At 34.0% G+C, this 13,704-nt stretch overlaps 2 protein-coding genes across 5 annotated transcripts in view; one reads left to right on the top strand and one right to left on the bottom strand.

Moving 5' to 3' along the window:
- The window catches only part of Barc (RRM1_TatSF1_like and RRM2_TatSF1_like domain-containing protein barc), a 75,302-nt gene extending 61,918 nt beyond the window's left edge, over positions 1–13,384 (bottom strand). For 2 of the 4 annotated variants that reach the window (XR_014435806.1, XM_083082907.1), the window contains exons 1-2: positions 13,189–13,384; positions 11,944–12,686 (exon numbers count right to left, since the gene is read on the bottom strand). Coding sequence is in view for 3 of the 4 variants with exons in the window: in XM_083082907.1 (XP_082939033.1) it covers positions 11,944–12,648 (705 nt within the window). In the remaining variant the exon portion in view is untranslated. The remainder of the gene's footprint in view (positions 1–11,943; positions 12,687–13,188) is intronic. The other 2 variants (XM_083082908.1, XM_083082909.1) reach the window with 2 other exon arrangements.
- On the top strand, positions 4,151–11,837 carry LOC145962096 (uncharacterized). The gene is made up of 5 exons (XM_083082910.1): positions 4,151–4,499; positions 9,648–9,923; positions 10,001–10,234; positions 10,378–10,579; positions 10,704–11,837. The coding sequence occupies exons 1-5, from the start codon at positions 4,463–4,465 to the stop codon at positions 10,933–10,935; spliced, it is 981 nt and encodes a 326-aa protein (XP_082939036.1). The 5' UTR covers positions 4,151–4,462; the 3' UTR covers positions 10,936–11,837.
- Positions 13,385–13,704: the final 320 nt, after the last annotated feature.

Here is a 13,704-nt window from a genome sequence, read left to right on the forward strand (position 1 = left end):
TCGAACTCTGACTCAAATTTTATTTATCAAGATACCCTCGAATAAAATAAAATAAAATAATCTTTTCTAAGAACATATTACGCTACATTTTATTAAAAATGACTATTTATATATTAGCGTAGGTGCTAAATCTTCATCAATTTAGCATTTCTTTGATCTCTGTCTCCGCAAAATATCGTATGAGCTGTTCTTGGGCTGTCCTTTCAAATTCTAACAGTCAAATTCATTTAGTAAGTTATTTCTTCTGATTAATATAACGAGTGAAGCATCCTTTCGCCATTTTGCTCGATTGTTCTGAAACCGTAGAGACTCTACGATAAAACCCTTCCCATATTAGGCTCCTAAGAGATGACACCGCGCATCGTGAGCGGATATATGCGCGGCAGATTTTGCACAAAACCGGTTTCCAGAATTCCATAAAGTCCGAAGTGTCCGCGAGCGCGCATGGGAGCGCTCGTAAAAAACGCCGTTTTGTGTTTCTCGTCGTTTTTGCGGCGCAAAAGGGAGAACCGTTCCTCGCCGACAGTACAATTAGGAAACTGTTAACGAATCGGTATCTAACTAACGACGTCGCCGAAAATTACGGCTCCGCAAAATTGCAGATTCGCGCCGGCGAGATATTCTCACGCGGCAAAAAAAAAAATGAGTTGTGAATGAATATGAGAGTCGCCGATGGCCAGACATGTTACGCCGATCTTTTCCTTGACCTTTCGGCGACGAATGAAAGGTTACTTAACTCTCTTAGGAGCAAATAAGGAAATCGATATTTAGGAATATTTGGTTAACATATTGAATGTGTCACCTGCATTCGCAGTTTTAATGGTGCACCTGACCTTCCTGTTGCTTCGTAAGAGCCGACCGCTTCCTTTCTCGGTGATTACATGTGGAAGAAGAACGCGCTCGCTTATAAATCCATAGCCAGACAGTCTCAGGAAGATCGAGTTCTCCCGACATTTCGATTGCAGTGGCAAATGGCAATGCCTTGATGTCTGCGCGGTATGTTTGTATCATAGTTAAACTTAATTTTGAGAGAATGCCAAACTTCTCAGCTTTATTGTTGAGAGATGTAGCGCTTTACAAAATTTAAATTTTCTAATGTATATTTCTCTGTCCTTGAGAGAAATTTAACGACACACGTGCGTTAAAAGCATGCGCGGTCTTGCCTAATATGGAGATGCATGTCTCGCCCAGAATTGCCTTTTCATTTGTACCATTGAATTGAACTTGAAATATTACATCGCATCTGAAATATTAAAGTCCAGTTTATAAAGAAAATAAAATGTAGTTATTCTATTCTAAAAATAGTTGTTCCACTATACTAAAGAACTAAAGTGGAATTAATTCAAGAGCATGGAAGTTAAGACATTTTTTTTCTATATACTAATCAGACTATAAGCTTGAAAACGTAAGCTACACTTGTAAATGACGTCAGATTATACTGACGTAATGATGATAATGTTCCTGAAGCCATAAACATGACCACTGCATCTACATCTCCATAATGCCTGACGCAATATCTAGAATTATTTGAATCTGTCAATCGCTCCGTTGTGATTTCAGGCACGCAGTTGTCAACCCATCCCCAAATTGCAATTCCGCGAATTGCAGCATTCCTAGTGTACCTTTCAAAGCATCAGGAATGCGCAAATGAATCGTCGTCATAGTAGTTTGAACGTAATCTCGGCCACGTCGTCACCCAAATGCAGCCCGTATTTATATAGGTAATAAAAAATAAAATTCGCGTTTCTCTCTTTTTCTCTTTGATGTTTCAAGCATATAAAACATTCCAACATCAAACGTGCAGTATTTAAATATATACGTTGTTCGAATGGGCAATATTTAAATGTTTTAGATTATTTTGAACGATACTTTCATCACTGTGTAAATAACAAGAATGTAGTCGCTATTTATATATTTGCGTGCACGAGAAATATATAGGTATACGATGTATGTAAAAATAGCTATCTATGGTACAGAAAAAGAAGAAAAATATAAATATATCTAAATTATGCAACCGCGATAACAAGTACATTGTACAGAACATTGTACAGAATACATAATAATTACAAATGAGTATATCGGTGTATTTTTTAGAGATATTAAGTAAAATGTCACAGAGATGATATTTATAATACATGTGTAATACAATAGTCGAATTTTCAGAATGCATCTCATGCATTTCATGCGCGCATGCATTGTATTTCCTTTCTGGCTAGTCCTCAATTTCTCTCTTTTTTTGCAGCTGTTGTTGACATACTTTTTCCACATTATTATCGCCATGTCTCTGCGAGTGATAAGTAAGTAGAGATATTATTAAAAGATTCGCGAAATCCGATTCAACGATAGCAAATTACGCTTCTAGTTCCGCGCTATCTCAGATTTACTTACATACTAACATTTCCTTTTACTTCTGCTACTATGTTTTAATCAATTCAATTTAGACGTTAATTTCCTAAAAGATACTATCGGACAGATAGATGTTAATGCACCCAATTGGCAGCTTGCCATTAAACGGAAATGCTGGTCTACTAGCGCGATGATATTTTAAAAGTGGGCTCGATTTGAGGTCGTCGTGCCTTGATACTGCCTTATATAAACTGTTGTATATTGTTAATTATATTATATAAATATCGAATTTGCCAATCACGCATCTTATTCTCACATTATCAATTAATAATAAATAATCAATAATAAATGAACATTCATTCAGATGAACATTTATCCAGAGATAAACTCAAACATTAAAAATTGATCGACAAGAGGGGATAAAGTTATCGTCAGATAATTCTTCCATATAAATAAGTTGATTAATTCTGAATTAATTTCAAATTATTATCATCGTAAATAACAAGCGACCGCTTTTACATACATTATTTCTCACTTGCTTTTATTTTTGCTAACTTACATAACTTTGCATTATTTTATACGCGAAAAAAATAATCCTTCGCTCTTTCAATATTCATGAAATTCTGACCTAAAATTTTTCATATTTTTGGATAGTCCTTTCTCTCACATATTCTGATATACAGGGTGCCCCGAAACTAACGCTTGATATTTTAAAGGCGGATTCTCTGGCAAATTTAAAAACGATTTTTCCTCAGCGAAAATGTCGCGGCACTAATAGTTTTCGAGTTATAAACGATTGAAAATAAAGGATTTTTCGCAAACTAAGGCTTATGGGAATAAAATATTAATAAAGTCACATTCTTTAGTTAATTTTAGGTAGAGTTTACTTTAATAGAATTTTAATTTAAGGCTTAGTTAGAAAGATACATGATGACAAAAATTGGGAATATGCAAAAAATAATGATCTCCCTCGACATTTTCGCTGAGGAAAAGTCGTTTTTAAATTAGCCAGAGAATCTGCCTGTAAAATATCAAGCGTTAGTTTCGGGACACCCTGTATAGTTATTGATTAATATATATATTTTAATCCTGTTTTATGATAGGAATATTAAGTGCAGAATATTAGATGCTTTAGCTTTGTTGACACGTAGTTTTTCAAACATTTTGCGAGTTATCGACGCAACTACGTAGAATTTGTTTAACAATTCCTATATTGGCGCGCAATTATCGCACGTTCTATGTTTGCTAAGCTCGTACATCCTTGAGTCCGACCGAAGACGATTGGTGGCGTTATGCAAACCGTGAATAGAAATCTATTAAATTGTGTATACGCATTTGTATATGCCGTGTGTAGTAATAAACTTTACTATTTTGAAATAGCGTAAAAAATCAAGGCCAGATATTAAAGGAATACAGACTTAAAATTCGCTCTAACATTTTTACATAAAAACGACATATGGACATAAATAAATGTTCTACATGTGCTCTGCGGCGTTGCCCATGAAAAATTTTCTCGGGGAAACGTCACATACATGTTTTTCCTAAAATAAGCAGAGCATGCGAAAGAACAGCATATCTGTCATACAGTCCGCATGTATCTCCGCGAGTGTGTGCGTAACCGCATGAAGCACATTCGTTGATTCGAATAGAAATCGCAGTAAGCTAGAAGGATTCTCTGTACGGCGGATCCATGGCTCTTTGGATTCAGAAAATAAACGCGGTAACATCTGGAGTTAGGGGAAGCGCGAGAGAATTCCTCTCGTAAGCTCGTGGAGCGCGCGAAGGTACGCGCCGAGCGGAATGGAAGCAACGGCTTCAGTCGGGCGCGAACCTCCGTCGAAGAACGGTCTCTACGATCGACGTAGTCCGGGCACCCTATCGATCGCGATAGAGTGTACCTGCGATCTCCAGGGAAACCAATCGAGGAGTATAAAAGTGAAGCGGCCGATTTTTTCTCTCTTTTTCGTCGCGAAAATTTGCAAACCAGTGCGATTATGACAATGCGCGAAATCGGAAGCGAGGCGAGATTCAAGAAACGAGAATGAGGACAATCCTGAGCGCGAATTGTGACCTTTGTATCGAATACTTCGACGAGTAAGCGACCTGTAGAGTAGACATGTGGAAGTGTTGGATCCTGTTTCTGTGCTTTGCAGGTAATTAATCGTTTGAAGTGCGCGATGGGTTTAAGTAGATCGCGGATGATCCTAATGAGAGGGAGAGTCCGAGGTGTTAACAGCGAGGTACGCGCGAAAGCACGAATGAGTAGGTAAATGCGGCGAGATTGTAAGAAGCGATTAATTCAAAGAGATAAGTAGTAAAGAAAGATGATCATTAAATTCTGAGATAAAAATCGTAATTAAAATTTGCGGAAAAAAGTATCATAAAATAATGTATACGAAATGGTAATTTTTTTGTACGATGATTGAAGGATGTCAGTACAAATAATTGCATCTAAACAATGAAATTGCGATAATAAACGGTTTCTTAATGAAAAAAAATTTGATGCCTCCTCTTTGCAAACAATTATATATATTTCCTCTAATAAAATAATATATAATTCAGTATTATCATATAATTAATCAATATTTAACCTCCAGTTAATATATCAATGTAGTGTATATATTGAAATGCCAAATGCAATTCTGTTGACCGCGAAAATGTAAGCAACATCAATTAAAATCACTCTATTAAAACAAGCGAGATATCTGGATTAATTTTACATCTATTATAATTTCACAAAATTAAATTTCTGCAATTTGTTCGCGCGCATTTATTATTTATTGATTAACATAAACGATTGAATTGAACTGATGAGAAACTGAAACTCCAGAATTCGCGAATTTAAAAGCTAAATGCCGTTAAAATCTTGATGATACTTAAGGTAATTCACCTGATGTAGAGAAGTATAATCGTGAGAAGATATCTTTCAGATGCTGAGATACAGCTGTGTTGGTTGTTGTACCTATTAGCAGTTATGCACTTTGCTAATTGGCAACCTAATAGCAACTCTGAGAGATACAATAACGCAACATATAATTATCTATATGATTTTTGAAATTGCGTAATACTTTAATGACTATAATTGATGAGTATCTATCAAGTTTTGATGTGTTAAACAATTGTACAATTGTATTAATACAGATAATTGAATGTCTGTATAGAATAATATAGATAATCTATATCTTTAAGATAAATTATATAACGATTTTTTCTCCTGAAAGAGCTATTTTAATTATTAATTCTGTCTGCTTATATATTTTTTATCTTTTTTAAATTTAAATATATTTGTTTTTACCAAGGCAGCTGATTTTAATATAATTTAACAAAAATTTCCTTAATAAAATTTAAGAAAAAATTCCTAACAGACCTTAAATGGGATGCACGTTGCGAGATGCATACTTTATATCGAACACACGTGAAATTTCTGCATATAAGATTAACCAGCCTGCAAGTGAAACGACTACGTTGCACAGACAGTTTCGGGACGCGCATATTTTACCAAGCATTTTCTAATGGAAACCGCAAATAAATTAACGATCGAAGCACATGTCCTCATACAGATAGACAGTTTCTGAGCAGACGCAGCAATCTATTTTCGCGAGATCGGATCTAGGCGGGAATGATACCAACGAAACGATACCATCAAATCGAATCTGTGTCGAGAATAGCTTCGATCGCAACAATCGTAAACCTGCTTGTGGCTATCGAAAAAAAACTTCTTAAGAATTAAAGTCAACAATGTGGCTGTCATGTAAAAAATTTCTCAATATTATTTGACAAAATTTGCTTTCATTGATAAAAATGACCTAATGACTGCTAATTATAATCGAGTGCAGTCATTATGTCAAACAAAACTTTGACCTGAATTAATAAATTGCCTTCAATAACGTGGTATACGTATAAATTAAAAATTAATTGACCAATTACTAATAATACCAACTTGTTCGCGAAGATGACGATAAATTCTGGAAATATGAGAAGAATGTTCATCCAAGTCACCGAGGTTAGCCTTGTCCCACAAATGTTACATGAATGAAAGTGTAAGTTGTGGGTAGACATATACCATAAATATAATTCTGTCATGTCTATCAATATCAGTCGATTAGACGAGTTTGAAAATATCAGATGACATTTACTTAAAGTGTATACCATGAAACAATATTATCGATGATAAATGAGGTAAACTTATTAACTTTATAATTTCGATTTTAATTGCTAACGTGATCATAATTAATCTCAGCGGATGTATTTACGCAAATTCATTGACTTTGTTTTGCAGCATTTACACAATTCCTAGATAGATATGCGAGGATATTTGCATGGAAATATCATTCCAATATAAGCAAAAAAATATTTTTCCTTATTTTTTTACAATCTTCTTAAATAGAAATAATAAATGCTTGGCAATTTAATATTAAAATATAATTATTTAATTTAATTTATTAATAATTATATACAATTGCCTATTTAAAAAAGGAAAAAATAGAGTTTTGCATGACTTTCTGCGTGACTGAATATTTATGTGAATAAGTCGCACGATATTTTCTGCGGCTGGTGTAAAAAGATATTTTAGTATCAGACAACAGTTTGTGCACACACCTGTGATAAGGAAACGCATACGATTAAATGATTACACAAAGATACGTACGTGCAAAGTACTTTGCTTGACAAAGAAATATTTATTGTTCCTATTCTCATAAACATCATGTTTCTGAGAAATAAAGGTTTATGACTCATCGATTTTTAAATTTTTAAATACGTGAAATACATATTGTAAGATAGGAAATCTAATTTTTTTTATCATCAGTATTCGCAAAAAATAGCACTTTGTATATTTGAAACTCAGGAAACTGGGTGAATTTCCACGTTAAAGATTTAGATATGGCCCCTCGGAACCTGAGAATTTCAAGTCAAAATGAAATATGCAACATACGCGCTGGCCATCTCGTTTGTTATGTCTCGCATTTTAAAGCAAGTCGTATATCGCGGTATCCAAAGCTGCAACGAACTTTAACATAGTTCGCAAATTTACGTGCGGTTGAGAGGAACGGCATGTAAAAAAATTCCAACAAGAACATTTTATAAATTTCGTAACAATTTCGCGAACCATGTTCTTTTTAGACAAGATAATTTTTTAATTCTTTAATTAATTTTATTTTTATTAAAATTTTGTTCTGCAGCCAGTTATAATTATTTCAGATTGATATGTGCACAGTACTACTTTGAGTTGATGACTAACTAAAATCAATCGTACTGTAATTAAGAGGCGTGAAATTGTAATCAGCAGCTACTGGTTTTTATTATTCGTGGAAACTAGTTCTCGCATAATTCTGTTATGTAAACATCCATCCATTTGAATGCTCGAATAAATTCTGAGTACAATCGCTATGCTTTAACACGTGCTCCAAGTATTAACTAACCAATTAAATTGATCTGGTCCATTTAAATTTAACTCATTTATATCTATGATCTATATGTACTCGTAACTCAAAATCAAGATTCCGCGAATAGTAATTAAATGTTCACTTAGAAAATGCTACGTAATACAAATATAAACTATACTTAGCATAAAGCGACGTGTGTTCTTTATGTTTCGTTCTAACAATTTGAATAATGATCCTGTCAAAGTAAAATGCATAAAATGATAAGACAATAAAAAACCGTAACACATTCGAGCTCGATTGAAACGCAATTTTAGTTCTGTTTTTCTACTTCATCTTACGTGTAATTACTCCTTTTTACGTTCATAAAATAATAATAAAAGAATGTAGATAAACTTGCTACCCAATTTATTAATCTTATGTCGTTTATCATAAAAGTCAAAACTGATATGATATTAAGACCATTACATTATTTCGCCATTAAAATTGTCTGATTTTATAGAGTCCCTTTCAAACTTGTTTATCTCATGAAATGATCCGCTAGAGATGTTATTGTAAATTAAATGCGTGCTATGGTTAAATATAATAAATAGAATAATTAGTTCTATGGCTAATTGTCGTGCGAACAAGAATATATTTTCTATACTAGAAGCCTGCGGGCTTCCCGTATAAAGGTTAAATCTCTGGTATTTATTAATAGTCATACGATATTAGTTGTGTATCATAAATGAAATTTATGGCGGTGTGCGTGCCACGAGATTCTTCTATGCGACAATGACTCATAGAAATGGCTTTTTGAGAATTAATTGGATATATGACAATAATTGCCTGCTGCGCTGACTTTATAACTGCGCATACTTTAAAAAGTTATATTAATTTGCAATAAATATCGACACATATCAGGCAAATTGTTCTATACTTTTTCAGAAAATCTGTAATACATAAGTTGCTTATTGTTTTCAATATTTTCGAACATTATGCAATCTTTAAAATGTGTTGAATTATTTATATTTTGAGATTCTCATTAACTAGCTTCTTAAACAGGCAGTTAAATTTTGAATACCTATTGTATGCGCATACAGTATAGCTGTCATAAAAATTGCTTTACCGGTTCCATTCGAAGGACTTGTCACGCCCTAAAAAGTTTCAATCAAGAGAATTACCTAATCCTCCGCAGGCAGATTATGTAAAATTATAATGAACGAAAATTTCTCTGTATCTTTCGAAAACAAGTCATGATGCTTTTCTTTCTGTTGTACTTTATTTCTCTTTTTAGATAAATAAAATCTGCAGAATTATATAAACGCATATTTAAAAAGAATATGTGAGAGATAAAATTATGATTTAATACATGTCACAAGAAAAATTAGATCACAAACAGGCGTTCCATCAAAATAAGATATTTACGTCTTAATGATAAGCCTGAAAACGTTGCAAATTTGTTATCGGGCCAGAAATGGAAAAGAATCTATTTTATGAGACAATACTCGATAATTCAATACTCGATACTATATCTTAGCTATGCAATGATGTGGCGCCTAGTCACGCATGAACTGCAGACGGCATTACATAATGCTTAAATTCCGCTCAAGGCCACGGAACAAAAATGTATTCACATGGAACGAAATGCGCATCAGATATGCGCATAAATTATACCAGCAAAAGAGGAAATTATGGATTTTAAAATATCGAGATTTATCAGAACAAGAAATTCCTATCAAATGCCCAACTGCTGGAAATTATTGATGCTGAAAAAACGAGTTTAATGAGCGAAAAATATCGGAATAACTTGAATTTTCCATTCGTCTAAAATTTCATATGTGTTATAAAATATTCAGAAATTTATCAAAGTGCCCATTTATAATTGCAATGTGATAAGAAACTGATGTATGATTATATATGTCTGATTTTCCTTTCCAGGCTTATCCTCGGCTGTTTCGGACTTGTCGAACTTCAGCGTTAATTCCTTGACGACTAATCAATCCAGAACAGTGCGACAGCACGAACCCGTGAGACGATTCGCGTGTCCCATTGGGTTTTTTCGATTGAAACGATTCTGTTATTACTTGAGCGCCGGCACAGCACCATGGAGGGACGCGTATTTCCATTGCAAGGACAGAAATGCCACCTTGGCTATATTGGACAGAAATGGAAAGGACAGGATGCTGAGAAAGTACTTGATGGGGGATCAGTTCAGTGAGTATAAGCTATTCTCGTCTCGTCTCTGACTATAATGCCGTGCAACTCCGCCTAAATTCAACGGAACTCGACAGCAAAATTGGAGCGATGGATCGGCGGAATTTTCAACTGGCAACAGATGGCCTGGGAATGGGGTGTGACGGGTGAGAAGATGGTTTTCCAGAGTTTCGGAAAAATGGAACCCGGGAAATCTGAGAAGTACGCGTGGCATTGTATCATAATGGATCCCGCATTGAAATACAAGTGGAGCGCGAGAAGCTGCGTCGAACGGAAGTATTATATATGCGAAGTGCCCGCCGGTCGTTTAGGTAAGAAATGCATTCGAAATTCGAAAGACAGCAGAAAAAGCTGTGTAAAAATATTTAAATCGTATTTAGTGTCGCATTTTAATCGTATTTAATGTCGATACAGTTTATAATTCATTTTAACCATATGATATTTTTACCTTCAGCAAGAAGACGCAAGAAGTCGGATCCTTTTGCGCCGCAAAACCAAAGATTAAAACCCAGAAAGAAGGGTAAGAAATACCTGGACGAAAAGAGGAAGCTAGAGGGAAAGAAGAAGAATCGGGTAAACTGGAGAAGAAATTGGACGGATCGAAGAGAGAATGAACAATGGGCTCATGGTGTCAAACTGGGATCACGGCCACCCAAGTATGATAATTCGATTACACTAAATAAATTTTAATGTAAAACTCGAAAAAAAATTTTTTAATTTAAATTATTAGTAATCAAGATTTTCTACAATTAATGATCTTTTCAAAATTTCTTTTGACAGTACCAAAGTGACGCAGCCTAGAGAACGCACGCGACATCGTTCAAATAGAACCCGTTTGCAACCAGTTGTGCCAAGAGTTGCCCAAGTATTGCCTCAAGGGCGAGAATACGGCGCTTTTCAGGGCGGCAGACTCGATAGCCAGTCACAAAATTTGGACATAAATAATGTTCTTTCGCAATTCCACAATAAAATAAATGATTTCGCGCGGGAGGAGATTTTGTTGAAACCGTAAAGAAAAATGAATGAATGAATCATTAATGATTAATTACGGTTGCAATTTTGACTTTATTACTCTCTATATTAAATAACGTACGCAACTAAAAAAAATATTTACAGTATGAAATTTTTGTTATAATAATACTAGCGAACTGCCAATATGCCGAAACAATCATTGCAATATATATCACCAATTGCAAAAATAAATTTTGTAGAATTGCAAAGAATTATTGCAATCAAGATTAATTTCAGAATAGATTTCTTAATGTTCCTGAATATTCATGTTCGTAAAAATTTCAAAAATTTACTAATTAATGAATATAGATCAATCATATAATATAAATATAATAAATAATGATAAGTAATGATCATACGATATTTATGTAGTTCATTATCAATTGCATTCGATATTATTAAAAACATTCGTTTAAATATTCTCTGTACTTATTTATCATAATATAAAAAATTATTCATTGTTTCTCTTATCTTTCTCTCTATCTTTCTCTATCTCGCGAATATTTTGCTAAGCGTCTTGTGCAATTGATTAATTGATTAATTGTAACGCGTGAATAGTTTATGTATCAATTAGAAATCTAAAACTGCCGATTCTTATCACTGGTACTCGCGATGGATTAGATTATTACACGAATTAAATAATCTACAATTATTATTCAATAATTATTTCACAATATATGCTAATCATAGGTTTTATATTATGTAATCAGATAGTGAATCAAAAAGTAAAATAATTCGTATAATAATGAATATAATAATTCGTATCTTCATATTTCGATCTACTCTTTCGTGTTCGTTATTTTTTCACCGCTTCGTTTGTAAATATATCAACATAGGATCATCAATATATAACCCCTGTGTATTTAATGATGTATAATAAAATATAAAATATTGATACACGAATTCTTATGATTAATATTATTAGTAATATTAAGAAATAAATCAAGGATGAACTGTATTAACTAATATATGTATAAAGAAAAGTCGAAAAACATATACTTATTCTTACCTTGATATAAGTACAAAGAGCATCTCCCTTTGGTTCACCATTGACGTCTTTGTACAGCTTGATTTTATCTTTCCCTCTTTCGTCCCTAGCTATGAGGCCGCACTTGGTGAAGAGTTCCGTAAGCTCTTCCATGGTAATGTTCAGAGGTAGGCCAGATACGTAAATAGCAGTGTTATGCGCCTCATCGACCTCAAACCAAGTCGGCGGTTCCTGAGCTTTTCGTTTTGCATCTGTTCTTCTCTGTTCCTTTTCTTCTTTGGCTTTCTGAAGGGATGTAGGCTGTTTTGGCTCTGATGGATTTGGCTGTGGCGCACTAGTATCCGCAAAACCATAGTTCATTTGATATCTAGCCATGAAATCCTGATCAACTTTTGGAAACCAAGCGTTTTTCTCCTTATCCCAGAAGTAAACGCTACCATCATTTGGATCTGTATAAGTATGTGTATCATTTTCAAAGCCAAAAGTACCAGCTGAACTAACTTCAGGACCAGAATTTTCTTTTTTCTCTTTTCTATTGGAGCTTTCCTTGTTATCGGAGCTCACATTATCATCTTTTACTACCCATTTAGTATTCTCCTGATCAAATTTGTAGGTAATATTTGTTGCTTTATCGGTATAGATGTAAGTTTGTCCGTCAAACTCATAGTTCTTCATAGGATCATCTTGTTTTTCCGACTTTTCTGTATTTGATTGTGTATCGGCCATTTTCAATAATTCATTAAGTCAGCTTTCAAATAACAAATCTGTAATGCAAAAAGATAGAAATTATCGATAAAAAATAAGTTTTAATTCAGAAGCAGAAAAAATAAGTTTTAATTTAGAAACAGAAAATCTAACTGTCATCTATATAGCGCAGACAGCTGTGCCTCATATTAATCTAAACAGCATTAATTAGTTATTAACCTTTGTATTATGACAACAGAGAAATACAATACAAACAAAAAAATACAAATGCGAAATATTATGCAAATATTTTTAGAAATATGTTAATGTAACATCTCAGACAGCGCAAAAAGGCCAAAAAATGTCTAAAAGATTTTCAAACGTCTTTAAGTCGTCTTTTGGACATGTGTGCTGTCTGGGATCTTTTACTTTCGCTCATATAGTTTATTAACTTTAACCTTACAGTTTCTAAATTAAAAGCGAGAACATAAAAGTACAAAACAGTTTACTTGAAAATTTGGTAAAGTAAGGTTAGAAACATGACGAAAAGCGACAATAAAAGAATTTCCACGATATACTTACCAGCATTTATGTCACCAGCAAATTCTGCGGAAATCGTTGCGTTATTTGATGAATAATTCATGCATTTATATGCAATCACAATGACAATAATCACATATTATAATTGATAGAAAACCAGGCTACGTGACCGACGCGCGATATATGTCAGACTCATAGGGCCTGTTCTTTTTAGCTGCACTGCTGCACTAGTGCAATTAGTTAGAGTGAAAGAAAGTACGTTTGTCTCTTTCCAACTTATTGCACTAGTGTAGCAGTGCAGCTAAAAAGAACAGACCCATGGTGTAAGTAGAAAGATGAACCATTGCGCATAATGGCTGCGTTCAGCAGAAAAAGCTGCTTTGCAACTGTTGTAAAATTCGTGAGCCTGATTGGTGTATGCTCTTAATTTTGACTGAATCTAAGAGCATACACCAATCAGATTCATGAATTTTACAACAGTTGCAAAGCAGCTTTTTCTGCTGAACGCAGCCAATGGCAGAGGTCTGAGATCTTGACCAATCAGAACTTGAGCTTCTA

Source organism: Camponotus vicinus, unplaced genomic scaffold, assembly GCF_025532165.1.
Source record: "Camponotus vicinus isolate PSW18456_S1 unplaced genomic scaffold, iyCamVici1.0 SCAF_11, whole genome shotgun sequence".
Lineage (NCBI taxonomy): Eukaryota > Metazoa > Arthropoda > Insecta > Hymenoptera > Formicidae > Camponotus > Camponotus vicinus.